The 25,618-nt window shown below is 54.3% G+C and overlaps 1 protein-coding gene across 2 annotated transcripts in view; it reads left to right on the top strand.

Moving 5' to 3' along the window:
* The window catches only part of GLI2 (GLI family zinc finger 2), a 241,651-nt gene that overhangs the window by 57,247 nt on the left and 158,786 nt on the right, over positions 1-25,618 (top strand). Inside the window, exon 2 of one of the 2 annotated variants that reach the window (XM_082690364.1) lies at positions 7,254-7,425. In XM_082690364.1, coding sequence (XP_082546490.1) covers positions 7,284-7,425 — 142 coding nt within the window. In that variant the 5' untranslated portion in view covers positions 7,254-7,283. Of the gene's footprint in view, positions 1-7,253; positions 7,426-25,618 lie in introns of those variants that run through there. The other variant, XM_082690365.1, reaches the window with a different exon arrangement.

Here is a 25,618-nt window from a genome sequence, read left to right as displayed (position 1 = left end):
GACATGTGCTTGGGGCATGACCTTGGGGCCACAACTGGGGAGGGGAAGAGTCTGCTGTTCTCTTTGTAGTGATAACTAGCTTATAATGATCATTTCCTTTAATCTGGGGTGCACTGATCATGTGTTTTTCACTTCAGGAAATTTCACCTGTTTTATCTCCTTCAGTCTTAAAAACGAGCGTGATTAAGGCAGGGTGGGTGATTATGATCGCTGGTGTATTTCTGTGCATGTCGGTCTGTGTGAATCTTTGCACATACATGATCGCATGTGAGTGTGTGCACATGGTGTGCACCTCTCAGTGTGTAACTGCGCCTGTGTATGTGATTGTGTAAGCACGCGTGACTGGGTATATGTGCATGAGTGTGGCAGGGTGTGTGTTGCGCGCACGTGAGTGCATGCATATGTGACTGTGTATGTGGTTGCTGTGTGTTGCGTGTGCTCTGTGTGTGCCCACATGTGTCTACATGTGTGGGGCCGGGGAGCACAAGCCACTCGGCTGAGATCAGAGGAGGTGAGAACACCCGGCCCTGAGGTGGCTGCGAGGACTAGGAGGCGAGGTTTCATCTCTCTCCTGGAGAACGATCTCGCCCGGGGAAGACGCTCTAATTCCTGTGACTCACTCGTTAGAGGAGTTCAAAGCAGCCAGGTGGCGGGAGGGTGTCTGAGATTGCCGGTTTCGGAGTGATTCGCTCATTCTGCTCTGATTATTAATTTAGTCTTCAAGCCAGCCCTTTCACTCAGAGTTCTTAACCTGTTCTGTGCCATGGACCCTCCTTGGAATGATGCTGTTGACGCACAGGAGAAAACGACACAGGATTACGGGAGAAACTCCGTGTCTGGAACGCAACGATCGGATATTAAAGGCACGGCATCGGTGCCTTAGGAATGTGTGTGCTTCTGGGCAGGCTCAGGTTGCCAGCTCACTGGGATCTGACAGCAACCTTAAGAGGGATGCCGTGGGGAGCACGGGTGATGCTTTGTGCCGTGGTGGGAACGCATCTGGGACTTGGCCTTGGCACAAGTGGCTTGTGGTTTGTCCATGCTCAGCCTGAGGGTCACCAACTTCCCATTCCAGGTTAGCCTAGAGAGTATGTATTTTTTTTTTTTTTTTACCTTTGGGCTATGCAGCCTTGCATTCACTGGAACTTGTAAATTACTTGGAATAATTTGTAAATGATCTGGAATTGAACCTGTAAGTGGCACGCCATGAAGGTTTTCTGGAACCTGCCTGCATATCGCAAATACCTGTGGAACTTTTTAAAAATTGGCGGTATTTTGTCCCACCGACTCTCCGCCCAGAACTCTGGAATCCAAATCTCCAGGAGAAGGTCCAGGAAAGCCTGCGGGGCTCTTGGTGCTGCCAGGTCTCCCTGGAGGGCCGGGTGACTCTGGGGTCTCCTAATGAAGACGGGCTCCTCCTGGGTTCTGGTCCAGTGCCCCCTTTTCCCTGAGCAGAACCTGGGGAGCGTGGTTGCATCTCCTCTTGGGAGCTGTCCAGACATGCTCGAGCATTGTGAGTTCCCTGGGTGAAGTGGGGGTGTAGCCTCTTCTCCTCCCCCGGGAGGGCCGTGTTCCCAGCCCCTCTTGTTCTGAGGCCTTTTGAGGAGCCTGTGGGAAATATTTCAGCACAGACCCTTACACCCTCCGCCCCCCGCCCCAGCTAAGGTCTGGGACCCCGGAACCCGGCAATCCCCTCCTTGCTGTCCCCAGCTGGCCTCTGGGAGCTCAGGTGACGCTGCTGACAAGGCTGAGACGGCTGCCTGGAGGAGCTTTGGGGAGTGAAAGTGGCTGCCTGGGACCCTGGGCGCCTGGTGTTTACCCAGAAATTGTGCTAATCCCACTAATTCCCGTGCTTTATGCAGCTTCTCTGCTCTGTCTCCTGCTCTCCTCCTCTGGCAGGGGAGGGAAGTGGAGGGCAGCAGCTGATCTGCAGGATACTGGGCCTGGGGCATGGTGGGTCCTGCACGGGGTCTCACCCCACCCCTGGCTGGGGGACCCCAGGTGATTCCACCTGTTCCCCAGGCCCCAGAAAGCAGTCTGGATCGTGGGACCCTGATGAATACACTTTCTCCCCATACTCCGTTCACCTGCATCCTTTGGTGGCCACATACCTTGAGGCTTCGGGCAGCATGACTGCCCCTGGACCTGGCTCTGGACCTGGCCCTTTTCCCTCCGTGGAAAGTGGCCCGGAGCAGCTCACTTCCTCGGGTTGATAACACCTGTTCTGACACCCTCACAGGGCGGGGAGCCACGTCTACTGTTCTCCAAGAAAACCCCCAGTCTTTTCCCGCTCTTCTTTCTAGTCTCCTCCTGTCCCTTCACAGAAATGGTCACAGTCCCTTGAACCGCTCTGCTTGCCGTTCCTGATCCTAAAGTCTGAGGGTTCTAACTTGTTGGCCTCAGTTTCCCCATCTGCATTTGGAAGGGGTTGGATCCATGCCTCAGGAGTCTGCCAGCCCCCCACTGAGGCTGGGCTTGGGTCACATGTGCTGACCCTGTGGGTGCCTTGAGTCCTCTGCCGGTTTCTGGTCTACCGAGCCCCGTGCCCTCCAGATGCGCAGGCCTGGCTTCCAGGGCCCACCTTACCCCACGGCAAGGGATCTGGACATCTGCTCTGCTGGGCCTGGGGACCTACGGTGCAAGGCCCAGCTATGCCCTGGAGGAGATCACAGCCAAGCAGGAAGCCAGGTGGAGGTGTGGCAGATTATGACCATGCTGTGTAAGAGGTGCCATGGTGGTGGGGGAGTACCCAAACCCAGGCAAAGACCCTCAATTCATCTAAGGGAACCATCTCCCAGCCTAGTGCAGCATGAGGCATGAAGCTGCCTATCAATAAAGAATTACTGAGGAGAGCCTGGGTGGCTCAGTCGGTGGGGCGGCTGACTCTTGTTTTTTTTTTTTTTTTAAAGATTTTATTTATTTTGACAGACAGAAATCACAGGTAGGCAGAGAGGCAGGCAGAGAGAGAGGAGGAAGCAGGCTCCCCGCTGAGCAGAGAGCCCGATGCGGGGCTTGATCCCAGGACCCCGGGATCATGACCTGAGCCGAAGGCAGAGGCTTTAACCCACTGAGCCACCCAGGCACCCCCTGACTCTTGGTTTTGGCTCAGGCTGTGATCTTGGCATCTTGGGATTGAGCCTCGGGTCATGTCAGGCTCCATGCTCAGCAGGGAGTCTGTTCAAGGATTTTCTCTCTCCCTCTGCCTCTCCCTCTGCCCTTCCCCCTGTTCATGCTATTTTTTCTCTGTCTCTCTCATGAATGGATAAATGAATCTTTAAAAAAAAGAGTTAGTGAATCAATGTATCACCGTCCTGCCCCGGATGGCTCCAACAGACCGGGGCCCCTGCGGCGTCACGGTGTTTGCAAGCAGCTCAAACAGCCTCAGCTTTCGCCTACCCTTGACAGGTGGTGGTCTCCTTCCACCCATCTTGCTACCTTGGAGACAGCACTAGGGCAAGAACGATGTCAAATCCTGCTTCTGGGATCCCCTGGGCTCCTGGCACCATGCTCCCTATACCTGCAGGGCCTAACAGTTAGGGACTTGTGCCTGCCAGGGGATTCCGGGGTAAGGGACAGCTCACTGTAGTGCCTGGGAGTCCGGCTTTGGGGCAGGGAGCCTGGGTTCAAGGTCTGGCACAGACACCTCAAAGTGTTCATCTTTGGGCAAAGTTAACTCAACTTCTCTGAGTATTGGTTTCTTTCTTTTTTAAAGATTTTATTTAATTAGAGAGAGGGAGAGAGGGCACGAGTTGGGGGCTGGGGCAGAGGGAGAAGCAGACTCTCTGCTGAGCAGGGAGCCCGATGTGGGGCTCGATCCCAGGACCCTGGGATCATGGCCTGAGCCAAAGGCAGACGTTTAACCTACTGAGCCACCCAGGTGCCCCTAAGCATTGGTTTCTTTCTATGTAAAATGTTGTGAGGATTAAATGAGATCACTCTTGTGTGGCGTTTGGCACCCGGTAAATGCTTATTAAAGTTTTGTTGTTCCAGCTGTTATTTTTATTTCTGTCCTTACTTCCAAATTCAAGGTGTATTTCAACGTGGGGCCAGAATTCCTTCACCTGAACTTTTTGGGAGGAAAACACAGGCTGTTCACGAAATCACTTGGCATTTCAAAGAGCCGTGGTTTCCTGCCGCAAAGGTCCCTTTTCTTTGCCAGGCATTCCTGAGGAGCTGGCCTATGCCAGCCTGACCTGGAGGTGATGATGAATTCAATATGAAGGTGGGGGCTGCAGGCAGAGATCCCTAAGCTGAGGCCACCCTGACTGGGGAGGAATTGGGGGGGCTTCTCCGAGCGGCTGATGTCTCAGTGGCATATTGAAGGAACAGTAGGGCCCCACAGAGAGGGTGAAGGTTTGCCCGTGGGCGGCCTGGCTGGAGCAGAGGGCTGGGGGTGTCCAAGGGCAGGACTAGTCACACCTGGCTGGGACTGAAGGAGACGTGGGGAGAGGAGGCTGCAGGAAGACTTTGTTGAAAGGCCCAAGGGACTCAGCAAGGCCTTGGCTAAGGGAGGGTTGTGATGAGATTCTGGTTTGGGGAAGGCGCCTGGCTGTCGGGGGAGAGGACAGCCTTGGAGAAGGATCAGAGGTGGTTTTGGAAGGACCCCCGGTGTGGAAGGGAAGGGGGCCGATTTGATACAGAGCAGCCTTCCTGAGACGCCCCACCGGCGGCGAGGTGTTGTGGGAAAGTGATGGCAACTCCCAGCCGATCCGACGTCGGAGGAAAATGGGGAGGAGGGAGGTGACCCAAGGGTGCGGCTTAGGCGTCCTGGAGGGTGGTTCCTATGGCCGGCTAAGGGGGCTAGGAAGGTGGAGCAGCCGTGAGCCGGGGTGCCTTGCTGCCGAGCCCGTCACCTATAGGCAGAACCTTGAAGGACAGAGAACATACGCAAATAGGCTCCAGGCCCAAGGAAAGCCCAGAACACGACAAAATCTTCAGGGAGGTTTCTCTGTCCTCCATCTGCCTTGGGTTTCCTTGACAGTGAGTTTTGAAAGACTGTGGAAGCGGACGGGCTGGTGGGTGCAGACGGAAATAGGGGGTCCAGGACTCAGGCTGTTCTCTCGGCACCGTCCTTGATACCTCATATCATTGTTCTGGGCCCTTCCCGTTTTCTATTTAGAAAGACGTGAGAGTTTTGAGTGGATTTATTAGCAAGATAAAATTCTGGACCAGCCGATGTGAATTTAACCTTGAGGCCCTTGGCGATGGAGCTGCCTGCTGTCTTTGGTTTCTGCCCTGCTGCAACCCAAAGGCTCCTGACCAGAACATTCCCTTCTCACAGGCCTGCAACCTGGCCCCACCTCCTTTCTGACGCAGCAGTGGAGGACCTCTGGACTGTCCAGCTGTTGTGTCATTTTCTGCTCCTTCTGTGGAACTTGTAAATTGGTCGAATTTCCCAACTAAATTGTCTGTGCCTCTGTGTCTCTTACTTCCACTTGTTTCCCGACCCACCCCATCCCCGGGCCCTGTTCACCGGATGTGACTGAAGCTGGTCAGCCCTCAGGCCTCACCGTCTGCATCTCTCAGTAGCTTGGGAGAGAGCTAATTGTTCCCCCTCCTCGAGGCATCTCACTCCTGCTTTCGCTTCTGACACCCCCACACTCTCCGGGTGGTTTTTTCCTTCTCCTTTCCCCACGGCTTACTCTCCTTGGCTGGTTTATTCTGTCTTCCCCAGAAATGCTGGAATGTCCCTGTCTTAGCTCTGGAACTTTCTCTTCTTCTTCGTTTCCACCCCGTCCTTTGGAGATCTTCTTCAATGGCCGCCATTCTCCTGTCTCCAGCCTCTACCTCTCTCCCGAGCTCTGAACTTACCATTTCCAACAGTCTCTGCGTGACTTAATAAGCATTTCAAACTTTACATGGCCTGGACAGACTGAGCTCCTGATTTCTGCCCCAAACCTGCTTCTCACCTGCTGCGCTCCCTCCCAGCCAATGGCACCACCTGCCAGGCAGGTCCTCAGCCAGAAATAGGAGCCATCTTGGACACTACTACTCTTCTATTAAGAAGCGTGGTTTTCCCATTTCTAGTCTGTAACTTGATACAAATAATTAGTTATTAGCAGTATCTGTGAGTGATGAGGCACATTGGTGAAGGTCTCGCTGGTGACCCAGCACTCAGCTGCGGTTGGAGCCTCACCTGTGCCCTGCATCCGCCCCACTACACCGTGATCCCCCTCTTTCTAACACACCCCACGTCCAAGCCCTAGAAGGCCTGTGTTCTCTGCGTCCCACCACCACCCCCTTAACCCAGACCACTATTGTGTCTTCTGGGTCATCCCGGCGGTGCCTCTTTCCCCCCAGATCGGCTTGCGCACAATTGCAGAAGGACCCCAATACGCTATCAGACCTGTCACAGCCCTCCTTTGCTCCGAACCCTCCAGGGCCTGTACTCACCTTGCTGTTCTTCAAACCAGCCAGCCTCCGCACCCTCTCCAGCTCTGTGGCTCCTGCCTCTGCCCTCTGGCTGCCATGGGTTCCCTCAGGGCTTCACGGGGCACCCCATTCCATCTTCAAGGGGCAAGGCAGTGGCCCCTCAGGCCCTCCCACCCCATTCTATCCTACAACTTAGCTTTCTCTTTTTGTACTACTTCTCACCCACTGAAACATATAAATATACCTTTATTTCTCCTGCTCTTCTATAGGATCCTTTTCCCAAGTAGAACGTAAACTCCGGGGACTGTACCTTTGGCACCAGATGAATGCCTGATACATAACAGGGGCTTAAAAATGTGTGGACGGAGTTTGCGCCAGAGAGTAAACAATGGAAAAATCTTTTGAATGAATGAATGAATGCACGAATGCACAGATGCACAAGTAAAGGAGAGGTGGATCCTGGTGAGCAGGGATGGAACGGGAATACGAGGGCTTTCCTTCGAGGACCTCTAAGTCATTGTTATTCTGTTTATTCTTATTTTCCTGCAGTCCCGCCTTGGAGGCCGTTTCTTTGGACTTCATTTCTCCAAGTGGTCCTTGCTCCTTGCCACTATGGGCTGTAGGATCTAGGGGCTCAGATCTTAAAAATCTGGGGTAGGGGGCAATGAATGTGCTTGGCTGGTGTCCGTGAGGTCGTTCCCAAGAAGACCAGATGAATCTCAGAACTAATAATTCTCAAAATTAATTAAACCCTCCTTCCCAATTATAAGAGAATTAAGTGGGCTGCTTCGTGGCGGGGGCAGCCGGGAATCTGGGTCGGCGGATCCCGACTGGGTCTGGGGGCAGTCCATGTTGGTGAACGTCTTTGTCTTTTCCTCCAGGGCTGTCACCCAGGACTATGAGCGGCTAAGATGGAGACGTCGGCCTCAGTCACTGCCACGGAGAAGAAGGACGCCAAAAGTGGGAGCCTGGAGGGTGCCGCTTTCCCAGACCCGGGCAGGAAGGCTTCTGCTCTCGCAGTGGCGGCGGCCGCGGCGGTAGCTGCCCACGGAGGTACGCTCGGCGGGCAGCAGGCGTGTTTTTCATTAGCCCGTTAGGATTTAATTAGACGGGTGGCCGATGTCATCGGGCAGGCATGCTGGGTTTATGGGGGGCGAAGAGGAGGGCGTCCCCCATCCCACCTCCCCACCCCCCCTACCCCCGCTCCCGGGGATCCCAGGCCCAGTGATGTGCGACAGCAGGCTTCTGGGGGGAAGGGGCGTCTGGCCGCCCTCAATCTGCCGCGTGGTCCCAGGTGCATTCGCTTGGCACATTCGAGATGTGCCAGCGACACGGCTCCTGGCCTCTGGCCCACCAGGGACTATTTTGGAAAGTAATTGTCTCCTGATCCCTTCTGGCTGTAATTAGAGGGTCAGGTACGGAATTTAGTATCCTTAGGTGAATTTCTGGCCAACTTAATTATAACAGAAGGACTCCACGAGCCACAGCCTCTCATTTACTGCCCCGAAGAGAAATAGTCTCTGGTTTCCACTGGTCCGTGCCAGCATCCCGTCGGGAAAGTTTGGCGGGAAGGAGAGACCTCCCTTTGCGTGCGCGTAGTCCATCTGGAGGCCGCAGAACTATTTCTGTCTCTGAGGAATGGAGAGTCTGAGATTTCCTTTCTTTCCCTTTTTATTCAAGTGCATTTAGTCATGGCCTGTTGCTCCTGCCGCTCAGGCACAGCTCAGGGAGCAACTGGGGGCAGAGAGGCCCTCATGGCTCTGGTGTGCAAGCATGGGCGGGGCTTCTCATGCTTTGATGCGCTCACACATGCGGCGGGGGCGGGGCTTGCCCAAGTGCGGAGCCCAGTTGAGCCTGTCTGGCAGGTGGGGCGGAGTTTCTGCATTTCCCACCGGAACTCAGGTGAGGCTGGTGTTCCTGGTCCACGCCTGGCGCCTGGTGCATCTGGTGGCTGGAGCGCAGGGAATCGGCAGAAGCTCGGAGCTGGAGGAGGGAGCTAGTGTTTCTAGGAGTGAACTGGAGGACCTCTGTCTGGGTCGGTGTTACCACATTTGTTTTTATTCCACCCCTCATCCCCGCCCATGATTCTCAGTTGGAGGCTCTTATCAGGCCCTGCGGCCCAAGTCAGGAGAGGAAGAACGGAGCCCAAGCTTCTCGCTCCCATGGGGAGGTGGACGTTTGGCCTCCCTACTAGGATGTTGCCCCTGGACCCCTGTCCCTCCCTCTGCTACCAGCTGCGGTGGAGGAAGGAGCCAAAGCCCAAGGGGGGCTCCCCACGCAGGGTAGTGTCAGGAGAAGAGGGCAGGGAGGAGCAGGGAGGGGAGGCTGAGAGTGGGAGGTCCAGTGGCCTGGTCCTCGGGCTGGCTCGTTCCAGGCCTGGTTGTGTCTGCATGTGATCTGTTCCTTCTCCACGGCTAACCCTGTCCTGTGGGGACTGCTCAAGCTGTCCCTCTCTCCCTGATGGACAGACATAGGGCTCTCAGAGTGGCCTGAGGCAACTCTGGCAAGCCTGGGCCTCAGTGCGTCTCTGGCCTGCCCCTGAGCTCTCTGCTCTCCCTGCCTCGGCCTGGAGAGCTCTCTGCTCTCCCGAGCCATGAGCTGCTGGGGAACTGCCACACAGGGAGATTTACTGCCATCTGCAGCAGCAGAGAACAGACCTAGGCAGTAATTAGACAGTGATTAGGCTGTAATTGGGGGAAGCCCCTTTAGCGTCAGACCTGGTTGTCACCAATGGGCAATAACAGCAAATGCTGGAGGGGATCTCAATCTGGGGGAACGGGCAGCAGGCCTCTAGCTTGGGGGACAGTGGTTCCACGGAGGCATCCAATCCCACTCTTCCCCACCCGCACCCTCACCCTTGGATGCTGCCCCTGCCTGCCCCGGCAGGCCTTTGTCCCCTCATTCCCCAGCCCCAGAGGAGCACTTGGTGGACTCGTTTCCAGCAGAGGGTGGTTGCGACCTGTCTTTGAAATAAGTCTCGAATCAGGAGCAGCTAGCCCTGTGGACCCCCCTCACCGCCCCCTCCCTTGGAACGGGGTATCTTGGAACTGGGGCAACGGTGCTAGTGGACCATGACACCATGTTCCATGGGTGGGGGTTTGGGGAGGCCCAGTGGTGCTGCCCAGAGGGGACTGGCGTGGGTCTTAATTGCAGCCACATCCCCAGGGCTGTGCCCTTTTCCATTCTGGGCCCCATTTCCCCAGATGTCCTCCAAAGTCTTCATGATCTTGTGACAGTCTTCCAATACTGAACACTTAAGGCGGTTTCTGGTTTTTCACAGTAGGAAAATCACAAGGAAATGAAATATTTTTGCCTACAGAGGTATGTTCCTTCTCAGAACCAGAGCCATATAATCCCAGTGGCAGGGTCAAAGCCCCTGGAACCAGGAATGGGGTGACATTGGATCAAGGGGTCAGAAGGTGGCCTGGAATATAGGCTATCCCTCTCTCTACCCCACACACACGTCTGGACCTCGCAACCCTGCCAGTTTGTAGGATCTGGTCCCTTTGTCATGGTGGCTGGTCGCTCACCATGGTGCTCCCACATTCTCGGACAAGACTCAGTCATCCTCTGGACTGATGTGTGATAAGCCACAAACACTCAGCTTGTGTGTTCCAGGAGAGGAGACCTCTAAATCAAACTGTAGAACATTTGTTGAATAGAACATTATGCAGCCACTGAAAGTGTTTATCAAGACTTTATAATAATGTGGGGGGAGGATGTGCCTATGTTCTAATAGTAGGTGAAAAAAGCAGGGTACAAACCATATCTTACCTCTGTCACAACTTTTAGATTACTTGGAAGTACCATTAGCGGTGGTCACCCAGATAGGACTCAGGGTAATGGACAGTGCCTTCAGGAAGCTTATTCCTTTGATTCTTAAGGACCTTCGGCCTTCTAGAACCCTCTATGAGACTGTTAACTTCTCTGAGAGCAGCAGTGGGCTAGAGCCAGCCCCTGCTGACTTGTATGAATAGAATGTAGATATTGTCCACTTCTTCCGCTCTTGACGTTAGGTTGGTAACTAGAAGTTGGCCACAGTGGGAGTAGTTAAGGCAGGAAGATTGGCAAACCCTACAGATCCGGGCTGTGTGCTCCTGCCGTCTTCTGCCAGAGCCTGTTGTTGGACTTCTCCCAGCACACAGAGCTGCTGGGCACGAGGCTGAGGTGACAGGCACATCTATTTCATGCGTGCTCGGAGCCTCTTCGTTTTGTAAATGAGACTGAGACAAGGTAGGGAAGGGACTTGCCCAGGGTTACCTGCTGCTTTAACAGAGAGCAAGGTCTGAGGCTCCATCTCTCCCTGTAACACAGTGAGAGTCTTTATTGGTATTTGCTTTCCAATGGTGACTTTAGACTGTTGTTGGGTGATTTGGGTGTTAAAGCCCAGTCCACTGAGACCTGATGGTACCTGTCCAGTCTCCACACCAGGCATAGCAAGTCACTCCTCTGTCCAACAGGCTGACTGCACCTTCACTCTTCCAGACGGCTAGTTCTTTGAGATCTGGGGCCATGACTTACTTGCAGAGGAACCTAAAAAGTCACCTGGGCTGCCTGGTCCTTGTTGCTTTACCTCCCTTAGGTATCACGAGGCCGGACCTGCTGGGAGCTGGGCGTGGCCACTTGGAGTCGCTACCTCTCTGAGCCCACATATGCACAGCAGAACAGGGCAGTGGCAGAGGGCGAAGCAGGACTTGTGGTCAGACTGGGAGCAGCTTCCGTGAATCACCTGTCTGGCGGGAGCAGACAGCAGAAGCCCAGGCCGGTGGGTCTTTTCCCAGCCTCTTGAACTGTGGTGTTAATGCTTTGGAGGCCATAAATCTTTTTTAAAATCACATTTTGGCCCAGAGCTTTTTTCCCTTTTAATTTTTAAAATGGCGTAATTTTAAAGGCAATTTGATTCAGATGTTTTTCATTGCTTTTCACCAAAACTGCCCAAACACTGTCGTATTTTCCTCTGCAACAGTGGGTTTTCTTTTCCAAAAATATGCCTGAACCTGTCTGTGTGCCTCGGCTAAGCACCAAGGACCCAACTACTCCAGGCCTCCGGGCTGGGACAACTGGAAAGTCTGGAGCCATAAAACTTGGAACTGAGTCTTGGTCTGAGAGCTTTGCTAAGTCCCTGAGGTCATACAGCCAGACAGGCTTTAGAAACTCTCTGAGGCGCCTACAGTGGCCCCATCTTACTGTCGCAGAGCACCCACCATGTGCTGGACCAGGGTCCTCCCCGTGTGGTCCCCCACCAGCAGTAGGAGCATCCCTGGGAGTTAGGCACAGCCCCCCTGCCCCCAGGCCTCCAGGAGCACTGCTTCCGGGAGTGGGGCCCATTAAGGTGGGGATTCTGATGCCCTTATTAAGTGTTGGGCCCTCTGTGTTCTAGCTGCATGTGGAGCTGCTAGGGGACAGTTACAGGAGATGGCATGTGCTCACACTGGCCTGGCCCAGGGCACTTCATAGGGAGTGGCTGCTCCCATCGCTGCTCTTCTCCCAGGGGGCACAGAGAAGCAGTAGGAAACAGCTCAGACCCTAGAGCCACACCACCCTGGTAAGGCCCTGCTCTGCTAACCTTGGGCGCATCTGAACCTCCATTTCCAAATCTGCAAAATGGACACAGTCATGATCCCTACCTCACAGCATTGTGAGAATTTCTTGTGTCGAACGCTATAAAGTGGCAGGCACTAAGCGAGGTCTGTGTGAGGCCCAAGTTAAGGCTCTGCTTTATGAACAATTGCTAGTTTTCCTTGTCTAGGCCCTGGAGACTTTGTCTGACTTAAAAAAAGTCTTCCCTTCACTGGTGACTCTTGCTAGTTGACTTGTTGAGGCTGGACAGGGGGTAGGAAGACCAGATCTCTGTTGTCTTCCTCCTCGAGAGTGGTGGAGGGAGCCCTAGGCTGGAGATCGGGCCTGAGTGGATGTCCTGCTTTACTGCATTACCCCAGGCTGTCCTGGGTAGGTGACCTGAGTGGGTCGCTGGCCTTGCCCACTCAGCCTTCTCCCATGTACACTAGAGGGTGGGGTCAGACCAGAGGTTGCCGAATCTAGTCAAGCCCCAGCATCCCATGAGACAGCGGTATTAAATGCAGATCCCCAGGCCACTCCAGACCTCCAGGAATGGAATATCCCGCAGCCGGGGCCTGGGCGTGGGTGTTGACACAGGGTGCTGCTGGTCTGAGGCAGGGCGTGTATCCCTAGAGGAAGGCGCACTAACGGGGTGCTGCTGGTTCACACGGACTGGGCAGTGACCTGCCTGTCCACCAGGCTTGAGGACTGGGTGACTCTCGGCACATGGCTCCTTGCTGCAGGGAACTTCTGTGCCTCCCACTGCCCAGCCACCCCTACATCTAATTCACTGGCCCTGCTGGCTTCTTCGAAACTTTCTTCCAGAGGTGAGCCATTCCTGTCAGTCTTGGAATACTGCGTAAATACCAGGGTCTATAACCAAGCCAGGTGTTGCGCATTCTCGCTGAGATGCCAGGGTAAGGAAATGTACTCAGGTCACCTGGACCTTACTGGGCCCTGTCATTTATAACTGCCTCTGAGTCCCTGGTGTCTTTGCCCTCTCTCTGTTTCTGGGCCATCCCCCTAGGATGCCCTAGGGGCACGGCATTTTTTGTTGACCTCCCCCGCACCCCCAGCGAGGCAGACACCTGATAAACGGTTGGGGAGGGAGGAGAGTCTGATGCGGTAGTGCCAGGTGCATACGAGTGGGCTGATGTGGCCTGCTGCCCCTGAGGTCCCCAAGGGCCAGGATCAGTTGGGCTGGCCTGCTCCTTGGCCCTCCAGAGGCCCTTTGCAGCTCGCTGAGCAGGCCGGCCTCCCTGGCCTACCTGGACGGCTTCTCAGGGGCCACACACTTCCGCCTTGTGCTGGAGGATTTGCTCAGGTGTGACTAAGTGGGCAATTATTCTTATTTAAGTGATTTTTAGGATGGCTGTTGTCACTGTTGCGGAGTTGGTTTTAATGGCCCAGCCACATGGAACAGCCAGTTCCCATCAGACTTTGTCCAAGAACAGAGCTCAGTCTTCCCTAACGGCTCCCTGCACCCAGGAAGTGGGATGCAGTGCAACCATTCGGGTGTTTTCTGGGGTGGGGGGAGGGGGGAGCCTCTGAATGACTTAATGACACCCTGGTCCCATGCTTCAGGGCTGCACTGGAGGGTCGGGGCCCCTGGGGCCGAGGTGAGGGTTGGAGACTCCTTCCGGTCCCCAGCGGAATAGGGTAGGAAGGACCTGGGCTATTCCAAGCTCCCCACTGTTCGTGGTGTGCTCTGGAGCTAACTTTCTCAAGTCTGTAGAGTGGAGGTGGTGATGGGCACTACACCTGGCTCTAGGGAGCTGAAATGGAAGAGTGTTTAGAGAATGACCATCAGAGGGTCTGCGTAGCGACAAAATAAATGTTAGTGACACGAAAGTGAATGTCCATTCCTCTTGCGTCTCGTGGTCTCATGCCTCCCTGAGACCTCAGGCTCTTTTAAAGGTCGCTCTGAACGTCACTCAAAATGGCCCTGTCGGCTGAGCACCTGAGTCTTGCTTTCGGCTCAGGTCATGACCTCAGGGTCAAGGGATCGAGCCCCCTATCGGGCTCCATGTTCAGGGGGATGTCTGCTCCAGATTCTTCCCCTCCCTCTCTGAAAATAAATAAATCTTACACAACAAGCAAAACAGCTGCTTTCTACATCAGAGCAGGTGCCCCACTTTGGCCCCAACACAGCAACCCCTGCCCCACCTCGGCTCAGTGTTCAAGGCCCAGCCCCAGGTCTCTGCTCTTGGAGCCTTCTGCCGGCTAACCTGGCCTTTCCCCCTTGGTTTCAGAGGCCAGCGCACACACGTTTCCACTTCAGACCCCATGTGTGTTTCTGGCTGGCGCCTTGTGAGCTCTGCCCCCAGGGAATGGAAGCCCCTGAGGGCCGTCCTTGGTGGCTCCAGCTCCTGTTTGCTCCCCGAGGCCTTGGCCACGCCTGGTAGACATGACCTCGCATCTTGTGGTCCATTGTACATGTTTAACTATTGCAGAGTTGTGGAAAGCTTCAAAGCCATTTCCAATTACAGAACTGGGAGGAGCCTGAGAGATCATCTTGTTCAGATCTGTTCATTTTACAGATGTGAAAGCCAAGGTCCAGAGACCTGAGGGCACTGAGGGTCATTTGGTGACACCCCTGGGGCCGTAAACCAATGAGCCAGGAATTGCCCATGGGATAGGACCCAGCTGCTCCCAGGCCCTACCCCCGTCCTGTCCCAAATCCCAGCTTCCCCAATTGATGGTGTTTATGTTGGAAACATTTTTCTGACGTTTGGTTCTGTCAAAACTAATTTTAGCATTTCTAAAGCTTGGTAAAAAATACAGTCTCATTACTTTGATGTCAGTGCATAGTTTACTATTAGTATATTCTGGGGTTTATCATTTTCGTCATGTTTAACACGCCTGCACCAGGCATGCACTATTAAATCTGGCTTATTTTACATTCCTGTCCGGAATTATTTATTTGTAACAATTTCCTCTCTATCAAAAGACACAGCTAATGCTGTGTTTTAATGTGTTATTTACACACAAAATAACCTATTTACAACTCAGTGTGCGCCAGAGGGAGAATGGATGGGCCCCAGTTTCCTGCGTTCTGTTATATCGGAGTTTAACAATCTGGTTTGCTAATAGAACCATTTATCATTGGTTTGGGGGGATAATTTATTTTATGTTTGTGGCCAGGTCTAACCGCCTCTGATCTTGGGAACATTTTGAAGATAATGAAGTCAGGCCGGGTGTTTGGGGTGGAAGTGGGGCTCCCGGAAGAGGAGGGGGACCCATGGCCTTCCAGAGGTGGCCTGGGTGCCTCTGGGTTCCCTGAGCTCGTGTGTGCATTCTACAGATAATTCTGGAACCCTGATCTGAGATGGGGTGAGGTGGAAACCCTACTTTTGCCCTTTGGGAGCTCCTGTTTGAAGACAGCTGGGGACAGAGAACAGGGCACTAAGGGGATGCTTGGGAGACGGTGACCAATCCTGTCCAGGAGGCTTCATGCGGAAGTAGCCTCGGAGCTGGGCATTGAAAGATTTCACCAGAATTTTACCATTGCAGGGTTTCACCAGGTGCAAAGAGGCAAGGGTGGGCAGAAGAGGCAGCAGAGTGGCCTGGTGTGAGAGCAGGGGCTTGGGAGGGAGCATTTGGCCCATGTCGCTCTAGACTGTGCCTGAGAGGGGCTCCTGCCTCTGTGTCAGGTGGGGTGTCTAGCCTCTCCTCTCGTCACCATGCCTCGGGGCACCAGTCACATAGGTTTAAGGCAGACCCCTGCCAAATTGTCAGTGTCCACTCAGAATTGATCCCTGCGGGGAGAGGGGTCTTGGGAGGAGAGAGTGGACACAAGGAGTCTGGGGAGGGGTCCCTCGGTCTGGCAGCCAGGCAGGGCAGGGATGGCCAGTGGACCTGGGACTGGTGGGACCAGGGAAGGACTGCTTGGGAGTGAGGCCTGCGGGTGTCTGGGGCTCCTGCGTGGATGTGTGCCATTCGACCATGCAGGCCGAGTCCCGTGGCTCTGTTGGTGCCTCTTTGAATGCACACTGATGGGCAAGGAGGGCAACTTCCTGAGTCCCCACTATTGTGGACATGAAGGAACGTCCAGGGGACGCTGCATGAGGGGCAAAGCAGCTGGTCCTGTGTGGTGTGAGGGCTGTCAGGACAGGAAAGTGTTCCCCAACTCTGCCTGAAATTCACCACTTAGGTGTTGCCTTGGCTGCAGGTGTGTGCAGAGGTCCATGTTATTCTAGTTCCCTCTGTGTGGCCTGGGTTACCAGGTGCAGGCCCCTGCCCCAGGACAGCCCGAGGGCACGGGGTACCTGGGAGTTCTCATGGGAAGAGGGTCAGAAAAGGAGGTGCAAATTGCCCAAGACACACATTGCTCCCTCTGCAAGTTCTGAGGCTGGACGCCGGTGGGACCCTCATCGCATTTGTGGTCCCCAGAGTCGGCGCATGGGTCACATCTCTCCTGGCTCTGTTGGTGAAAAGGAAGGCAAGGGTACCTTCAGTCAGAGACAGGCAAGCATGGGTTCACATCCAAGTACGAACATGGGCTGCCCTCACCTCATCTGTGAAATGGGGGTGATGAAGCCCCCTGGCCAGCTGCGTAGGGCATGAGGGTCTGGCATGTGGGTGAAGAGACAGTGGTGTCACCTGCCTGAGAGGGCCTGGGCAGCTCCTGGTTGTATCATCAGCGGCCAGATCCATACGGAACTTGCCAGCGGCCCACAACAGTGCCAACACGCCAGGCCCTAGCTTCCCCAGCTCTGGGCCCAGGATGGGGTGGGGAAGAGGAGGGAGAGAGGAGACAGCCATTCGCTCTTAGGTACAGACCCAAGAGAACTGGAATCACAACCCACACCGAGACTCACGTTCAGATGTTCACAGTGACACGGTTCACAATAGCTCCCAAACAGAAATAACCCAGAGTTCCATGAGCTAGCTAACGAATATAGCAGTAGATTCGCTATAGCTAGCAGTATATTCGCGCATGGAATATGATTCAGCCACAAAAAGGAACGCAGTACCGAACTATGCGTCAACATGTATGAATCTCGAGGACATTACGCTCCGTGAAAGCAGGCAGACGCCGAGGGCCACGTATCATAGGACTCCGTTTATGTGAACTGTCCCAAACAGGCAAATCCATAGAGGCAGAAAGGAAAGGGCAGGAGGGAATGGGGAGGGCCTGCTAATGGATGTGGAGCTCCTTTCTGGATCATGTAGTGTTCTGGAATTACATTGTCCTGACAGTCGCACAACCCCGAGAATATAGTAAAAACCCCTGAATTGTATACTTCCGAAGGGTGAATTGTATGGTATGTGAATTATATCTCCATTTCAAAAAGAGGGAGAGAGGGAGGAAGGAAGGGCGGAAGAAGGGGTGGGGGAAAGAGGGGAGCGAGGAAGTTAGGGGGGACGAGCGTGCGCCCCCAGCGCCTGTCCCCAGGCTGCAGGAGCCACGCTGTCCCTCAGGGCATGACCCGGTTCCCCTGGCCAATGAGCAGCCTCCCCAGCCAAGTCTATAGGCTCCAGAAAATCTAAAAATAATTGGAGTGGAAGGAGGGTGTTTAATGACAAAGTAAATAATTACATTAAGGGTGTGAGTTTGGAGGGAGCTGAGTAAATCACTTTAGAAAGAGCACCAGCCTCCAGCTAACTTCCAGTCCTTTATCACCAGGCCCCGTCCTCCCCCGGTCTCTGAATAATTGATTGTGGCAGGCTTTGTGGGCCCAGCCGCAGCAGGGGCTGTCGGGGTCAGGCGGGGCCAGGAGAGCTGGCCAGCCCGCAAACCAGGGTGCCCCGCCAGCCCCACCTGCTCCTCCAGGTAGATGAGCCCCCTGGGGTGGGGAGGCACGGGTCCCTGTCCTGTTGGGAGTCAGGTGCTTTGCTGGGAAGGACCAGGGCTCAGGGATGGGTGGTAGCCCTCAGCTGGAGAGGGCCAGCTTCTTCTGTGCTTCTGAGAATGAGGAGCTTCAGGGCCCATGGGGCCCACTGAGGCCCAAAGAGGGAACAGTTAGCTAAGGCCGCACGGTGAGCAAGTGACAGGTCCGGTAAGAAGTAGAACTGGGACTCCCAAGCTCAGCCTTGGGGTGGACACCCAGGAATGGTGGGCCTTAACCAATCAGTGGTGTCCCCAGCACACGAGGGATGATACAAGCCCTCCTCAGAGCAGCATTGGGGGGTGGGTGTGGGGGAGTGCCAGGCAGTCTGTGGCTCCTGGGAAGTGGTACTGCTGGCCAGGGTCGGCACCATGAGGGGTGCAGTTGCACCCTCCCACCTTCTCTGTCCTGGCCCAGAGGCCCTGGTTTGCTCCTTCCCTCCGCTGTCCTCTCTTCCTCAACCCCATAGCCTCACCCTGTCCTCAGCAAGTCCCAGCCCGTGGCTCCAGGGCCCCCTTTTCCTCTCCCCAAGCCTCTGTCTTGTCTCAGGACGGCTCTCAGCCAGAGGCGACGGGGGATGGGCTGACGGCCGGACTTAATACTAAGCCGCAGAAGAGGCATTTGTGATGTGTGAGGCTATAGGAAGACAGCTGCACCTCGGCCGGAAGCAATGTCTCTTCTCTGATGGAAACCGAGTCAGGACGCTCAATTGCAAGGGAGAGAAACCCACTCAGGCCTTCCCAAGTTTACACGGATCTTGTGGCCTCCGTAACTGGGCAGCCACAACCAGCTGAACTCGAGATTCCAGAGATGCTTTTGGGACACGGTCTCTTCCTCTCCGTCCTCCCGGCCGGCTTGCCCCTCACTTGGCATGCAGGCAGCCTCGCCTTACCAGTTGTCAAGCACTGCTACAGGGGAATATGAGCCTGGCACCCTGAGCTCTCCTGGGCGAAGCCTCTCCTTCCAGGTGATTCTAGCAAAAGTCCGGGGCCTACTCTCATTGCCCTGCCTTGGACCCCCTGTACCCTGTGAGCCAGTCACTGTGACCTGGCCATGTGCTCTTATGAACACTTGCTGGTAAGGGGAGGGTCAGCCTCCCTGACCGGTAGGGACTGGGCAAGGGAGGATGGGTCCCCTGTGATGCTGGGCAGGCCAAATAAAAATGTCATCCTTGCTTCAGCCGGTTGACAGGAGGGGGATACCTTGGGGGCTTTGGGCACCTGTGGACACTCGCCAGTGAATGGAGTCAGGGCTCTGGCTCTTCATAAGTAGGGAGCACTCCTCTGGTCCTCTCTTCCCTGGGCCTCCTCCTTTGGGTGACATCTGGGTGCCCAGGCCTCTCTCCCTTCCCTCCTGGTCCTTTTGAGCTCCCCATGGGGGAACATGAAGGTTTCGAGAAGTACCGGGCAGGCGGGGGGGGGGGGCTTAGAGAAGTGACTAGAAGTTCCAGGGGTAGTGCTGTTAAGGAGGGTTTCTTAAAGAAGGAGGGGCATGTGGGACAGGGCCCTGAGATGGGGACATGAGCAGAGGCCTGCGGGTGAGGGGCAGGGTAGAAACCAGAGCACCTGCATGAGAGGAGGCATCACACAAAGAGGTAGGAGGAGAGACGCAGTTGGAAAGGGAGATTTGAGTGGCTGTGGGGAGCCTTGGATGCATGCAGGGAAATTTGGGCTATGGGCAGTAGAGAGCCATGGAAAGGCTTTGAGCAGGGGAGGGACATGGAATAAACATACTCTTCTAGATTGACTTACATCCTGTGACTTGAAGCATTCCATCCCCACTGAAGAAATGCAGATGACTTCTGAGGGATCTCTCTGCTTTTCAGACCTTCCTCTCTCACTGCTACCCTGCCTCTTTTCCGTCTTTTTACAAATGTTTTTGGGACTCCACATATGCTGAGCTGTGTTCTAACCTCTACATGCTCTGGACTGTTGTTAGCATCATCTAGAAGGAGACTCTTCTCCATGCGAGCTATGTCAGGCCCGCGCTCACACATGACAGCTCTGAGCCGACAACACACGGTCCATTTCTTCTGGAACTGACAGCCCAATCGGGCATGACAGGAAGTACCCAGAGAAATGACCGTGCTGCGAAGAATGTCATCTGGGTCCCCCGGCTGGGGAGACAGGGTTGGCCTGCCTTTCCCAGGGTTGTGAAAACCACTGAGTCTGTCCGAAATGCTGATGAGGCAGGGTGGAAATCACTTGCTGGGGGCGGAGAGGTTGATGAGCTGGGGCAGGGACTGCCATCCCTGTGTGGGGAAGTTGGGATGCCGCGGGAGCAGCTGGGGTAGAGCCCATGGGGGAGACACCTGGACTCTGAGCGCTGTGAGCACAGGGACAGCTCCTTGGTCTGTTGCATGGGGCGGGCATGTCCTCCCTGGTAGGGCTGAGCTCAGCACTGAGGCAGAGGCCCCGGCACAGTGCTGCCCCCGTGGGGGCTCTGAAAGGACCGACTGCAGTGGTAGCCTGGGGGACCCCTTCTCTCTGTTCCTGAGCCATCATTCTATCCTCTTTCCCTTTTTCTGGAATGTTCCCTCCCAGGCCGTCCCGCTTAGGTCTGGCCCAGGTGGCCTGTCTCCTCACCTGAACCTGTGTGTGTGTGCCCTCCTCCACTCTTGCATGGTGATGGAGGTGAGCGTCCCCTGTCAGGTAGAGGCTGAAAGCTGTGGCCGTGCTTCTTGCCATTCATTGCCAGGCCTGAGTGAAGCTGTGGGAACACGTGGCCTTGTTCTGTTGGGGTCTCTGAACCCAGAGACACACGGGTCCTCTGTTCCTTGGCAGCCGTCATCCTCTGGGAGCCCTGGGAGGTCCTGAGGAGGCGGCCACCAGGCCCTGCGTGACATCTTTGGGAGTGTTCAGGAGAATTCTGTGTGCCACGGAACGTGAGACTCTGCCTCTCTCCTGTTGGTGTCACTAACGCTGACCAAATGTCTCGGCAGGGCTGTGGGTGGTCAGACATGGTTTTGTGCATGTGTCCCCGAAGAGGAACCAGAAGCTTCTGGGATCTTAAAAAACACAAAATGAAACAAAAAACAGAGTCAGTGTTTCCCTCCACCCTGATTCTAGGAACTTCATTGCTTTGGGACTATGGAGGGGGCAGGAGAGGCCTTTGAAAGTTTTTCCCAGCGGAGGTGGGGGCGGAATGGACACCCCCAGAAGATGCTGTGGCCCGTGTGTCCTTGAGCTCCCTCATCCCAGAACCGGCCCAGCTGCACACCCAGAACAGCCTGACCCGCTCAGCTGGGGTGTGTCCTGGGGAGGAAGAGAACCCAGCCCAGGGTCACACTGAGACTCCCTTGGTCCTGCTTTGCTAGAACTTCTCAGCTGGGCGGCTGCCAGGGGGCAGATGGCCCCCACTTCACAAGCGTGCTGGCTCATTCCCTTGTCCGTGGTCTTTTTTTTTTTTTTTTTTAAATTTTATTTATTTATTTGACAGAGAGAAATCACAAGTAGATGGAGAGGCAGGCAGAGAGAGAAATAGAGAGAGGGCAGCAGGCTCCCTGCTGAGCAGAGAGCCCGATGCGGGACTCGATCCCAGGACCCTGAGATCATGACCTGAGCCGAAGGCAGTGGCTTAACCCACTGAGCCACCCAGGTGCCCCTCCCTTGTCCGTGGTCTTGTGTGCACGGGTGTGTCTGGTCGGTCCTTCATCGTCAGGTGTCCCCTTCCCACCCTGGCCCCCACAGCGCCTTGCCTTTCTTCGGAACAGCCTCCTCCCCACCACACACCAGCCCCCCCCTCCACCACTGCTTGGGGCCACCCTGTCCTGAGCAGAGAGTCACCCCCAGCCTCCCTGACCCTCAGACTGTGCCCCTGGTTTGAGGTTCCTTGCACACAGGGCATCCTAGTTACAATGCTTAGAGCGTCTAGAGTAAGGATTCTAACACACATGATCTATTTGGAGGTGTAGGGAGGGAATGGAGGAGGGGAGGCAGGAGAGAGAAGGCACCATAGCAAGCCAGCTGCTACCAAGAACTACTGCACTTTTACCCCAAGGGCAGACTCCAGGACCCCATGTGATCCATTCCACCCAAGGGGCAAGCAAGCCAGGGTCCAAACACCACCAGCCCCTATCAGTCCTTGTTTGAGGGCTGCTCTGGCACTTCCGGCCTGTTCGGTTGTCAGGCAAATGGGGCTCTGGGGGGCAGAGAAAACCCTCAGTTAACCACCAGGGCTGTGGACCGGATGTTGGGTGTGCATGAGCCAAAGTGGGAAGGGCGTGAGGACGGGAGACTCTACTCTGGGGAGACAGAGTTGGTGCTTAAAGGGCGTAATTTCTGGGGGTTTAGGCATCCTTTTCTGGGTCCCTCTGGGTGTCAGAGTGTACTTCCCAGGCTGAGGCGAACAACTTGGCTGTCGCCAGACATCAGTGCCTTCATGGGGATGAGTTTCTCAGATGCTGTGTTGAGAGACTGAGTTTGATGGGGGAAGGGCACGGGAGGACAGGAAAGAGGCTGCTGCTCAGAGAAGGGGCCAGAAACGTGCCCAAGCGACCCAAAGATCCCCTCACCGTGTCATCAGAGATAAGGGCCCGTGTTCTGCCTTCTTGAGGCCTGGCAGCGCCGGAAGTCCTGGGACTCAGGGATGATCCTCCTAGACTGGCTTTCTGGAATGGAGGAGACCCCAGACCCCGAGCCCCAGGGATGAGCCTGATTTACAACCAGTCACTAAAAATATATACAGTGGAATGAAAGCTTCTGTGACTGAGGCAGGCTCTCTCCGGCCGTTGTAAAGATAAGTAACGGCAGTTATAAGGCCACTTAAACCCTTACCTTTAGGGTATAAAGGGGTCTCTGCAGACAGTAAGTCTTTATCGAGAAATGTTTACTCATAAAAAAACACAATGAAGCCTGGGAGAGAAGGCATCGGCATCTCAGCCATCAGGCATTCCTGCCTTTATGGAGCTAAGGCTCTTCATAACAGGAGCCGCAAATCACTGTGGCCCCAAGGTGGGGGTGGGAGAAAGTTAAACCTGACTGCTACCTCCCGGGGTACCACCATCTGCCCCAGTTCCCTTCCCCCATTGGCGGAAGGGACCATCCTGGTGACAGGGCGCTCCCCTGGTTCCCCAGCACCATGGGGCCAAGTCCAAGCACGGGAAACGTGGTCTCTTGCCCGCCTCTGGGGTCCCACAGTGCCCCTCCCACACGCCGGCCCCTGGTAGCTGTGCCTTTGTGCCCTTCTCGCTCTCCCTGGGATGCCCACCTCTGCTCTCCTACCGGGCTGGCACCTGCTGGTCCTTTTGGGGGCATAGAGGTTTCCCAAAGTGTCCAGTCCCTGGAGAACTTCTTTTTAGGGTGTACTATCTTTATCAGTATTGATGGTACTAGAAATTTAAGGTGAGAATGTTTGTAAATGCTTTAGTTTTTCATCCATTTAAAAATAACGGCACCCCCACTGTTTTTATCAACAATAACTATTCTCGAAAATTAGAAAGTTAAGGGGAAGAATGGGATCGCACTTTTGTAAATCTCTTTCATGTCTGGCTTAAGGGAAGGCAGCTGCACAGTCCTGTCTGCTTCTGCGTTCGCGTATCAATTGCGATATGTTGTTTGGCTTGAAATATGTGGCGGGGATCTGGCCGCCCATAAAACAGAGTCAGAAAAGGGAGGGACGTTTTAAAAGCCTTTTCGGCTGATTGTAGATATGCTTTTTTGATAACACGCGGAAACTTGACACGGGGCTGTTTCTTAAAGTTACTCGCAACAGGAAATCCCAAACCCTATCAAAGACCTACCTGGTTTTTGTTTTTAAGATCTACTGGTCCCTCTTGCATTTTGAATGGCTGTTGTTTGTTTGTTTGTTTGCTTGTTTTTTACCTTGGCATTATTTTGTGTCATCGTTTGGAAATCCCGGCCTTTGTCTTTGAGAACCCATGGCTCATGGAGTGGGTGGCACCGTGATAGAATGAGGGAGAAAGACAGGTCACGGCTTAGTGTGTGATGAAAACACTGTGACTGTGCCCCTTGGCTTGAAAGAGGACCATGCTTTATCCCATCCTTCCTCCAGACCTTATGGATTTCAGCTGAAGCCAACCCAGACCTGGAAGCACACCGAGAAGGGAGTTCTTGGCAATGACACGTCCGCTTAGTCACATTGCCACCGTACAAAGCCACCCCAATGCCTCCTCGGGGCTCTCTCCCTGAAGTCCCCTCATCCTTGGTCCCATCTGCCCTCTGGCTGCATTCTCTCCCTTCCCTTCCTTATTGGAGCCATCTCTGCTGCCTGCCTACATGCTGTACCCCTCAGGAGCATGCCTATCCTTTCATCCAGATGGCTCGGTCCCCGTGCTGCTTGGTCCAGCACGTGGTCTTCATGCCTCCTCGTATGGACTCACAGTGTTTAGTCTCAGCCCTGGTTTCTGGATACCATACTCCCCTGTGTGGTCAACTGTCCCTCCCTTCTCCCATGGCCCAGGGTCCCACCTCTGTCTTACCTTGGGGTCCCACCTTGTCAGCTGTCTCTGTCCTGAGATTCTCACACTGAACCCACCTATCCAGTGGTCTGTCCTTGGACTTCTAGACGCATAACGGTTTCTTCTCTACCCACGTCCGCACCCCCAGCCCCCTCCCCCAGTCCTGCATGGGGAAGCATCATTAACCCCTCACTTGTATATGACAGAAACTTAAGGGATCTCTATCCCCACATGGCCCATGATTCAGGATGCCACGGGACTGACCATGGGTGCACCTTCCTTTTTTTTTTATGATGAGTTTTAAAAAAAAATTTTATTTTAATTCAATTAATTAACGTACAGCATATTCTTAGTTTCAGAGGTGGAGGTCAGCAATTCCTCAGTCATAATAACACCCAGTGGTCATTACATCACATGCCCTTCTTAATGCCCATCACCCAGTATCCCCATCTCCCTACCACCCTCCCCTCCAGCAAGTTTGTGTCCTAGAGTCTCTTATGGTTTGTCTCCCTCTCTGATTTTTTCTTGTTTTATTTTTCCCTCCTTTCCCCTATGGTTCTTTGTTTGGTTCTTAATTTCTACATACGAGTGAAATCATATGATAATTGTCTTTCTCTGATTGACTTACTTCACTTAGCACAATACCTTCTAGTTCCATCCACGTCGTTGCAAATGGCAAGATTTCATTGTTCTGATGGCTGAGTAGTATTCTATTGTATATATGAACTATATCTTCTTTATCCATTCATCTGTCAACGGACATCTGGGCTCTTTCCGTAGTGTGGCTATTGTGGACATCACTGCTATAAACATTAGGGTACAGGTGTCCCTTTGGATCATTCCATCTGAATCTTTGGGGTAAATACACAGTAGTGCTGGCTCATAGGATCGCTCTATTTTTAACTTTTTGAGGAAATTCCCTACTGTCTCAGAAACTCCATACTTTCTACAGCTTTCATTCCTACCAATGGTGTAGGAAGATTCCCCTTTCTCCATGTGCTTCCTGTTACACACAAGGTCCAGAGGAGTCCCCCAGCTGGCCCACAGAGTCACAGTGAGTGGGGAGGCCTGGAGAGGCTAGAGTCTGATGGAGTTCTGGGTTCAAAGCCTGTGCTCCTTCCCTGCCCTGTGCCTCTTCAGGTATCCTGTTCTTGTTTCAAGTGACCCCTTGAGAGGTCAGAGCTGCTTGAACCCTAGGCTGGCAGAAAGGTGGTAATAAGAGCCAGAAAACTCCAAAGAGCCCTAGCATCCATCCCCGTGGGGGTAGCAGTGCTGCTCTGAGCCTGGGATGGTGGTGGAGATTGACAGCACCTGCCCTGGGACTGATAGGTCTGAGCCGGGTACGAGGGCCACCGCTTGGTGAATCTACGAGTTGTTTTTGTGTTTTTTTGTTTTATTGTTTTTTGGGGGTTTTGTTGTCGTTGTTTTGCTTTGTCTT

The sequence above is a fragment of the Mustela nivalis genome (assembly GCF_964662115.1).
Source record: "Mustela nivalis genome assembly, chromosome: 11".
Classification (NCBI taxonomy): domain Eukaryota; kingdom Metazoa; phylum Chordata; class Mammalia; order Carnivora; family Mustelidae; genus Mustela; species Mustela nivalis.
Note: the sequence above shows the minus strand (reverse complement) of the source record. Positions and strands in the feature narration are given on the sequence as shown.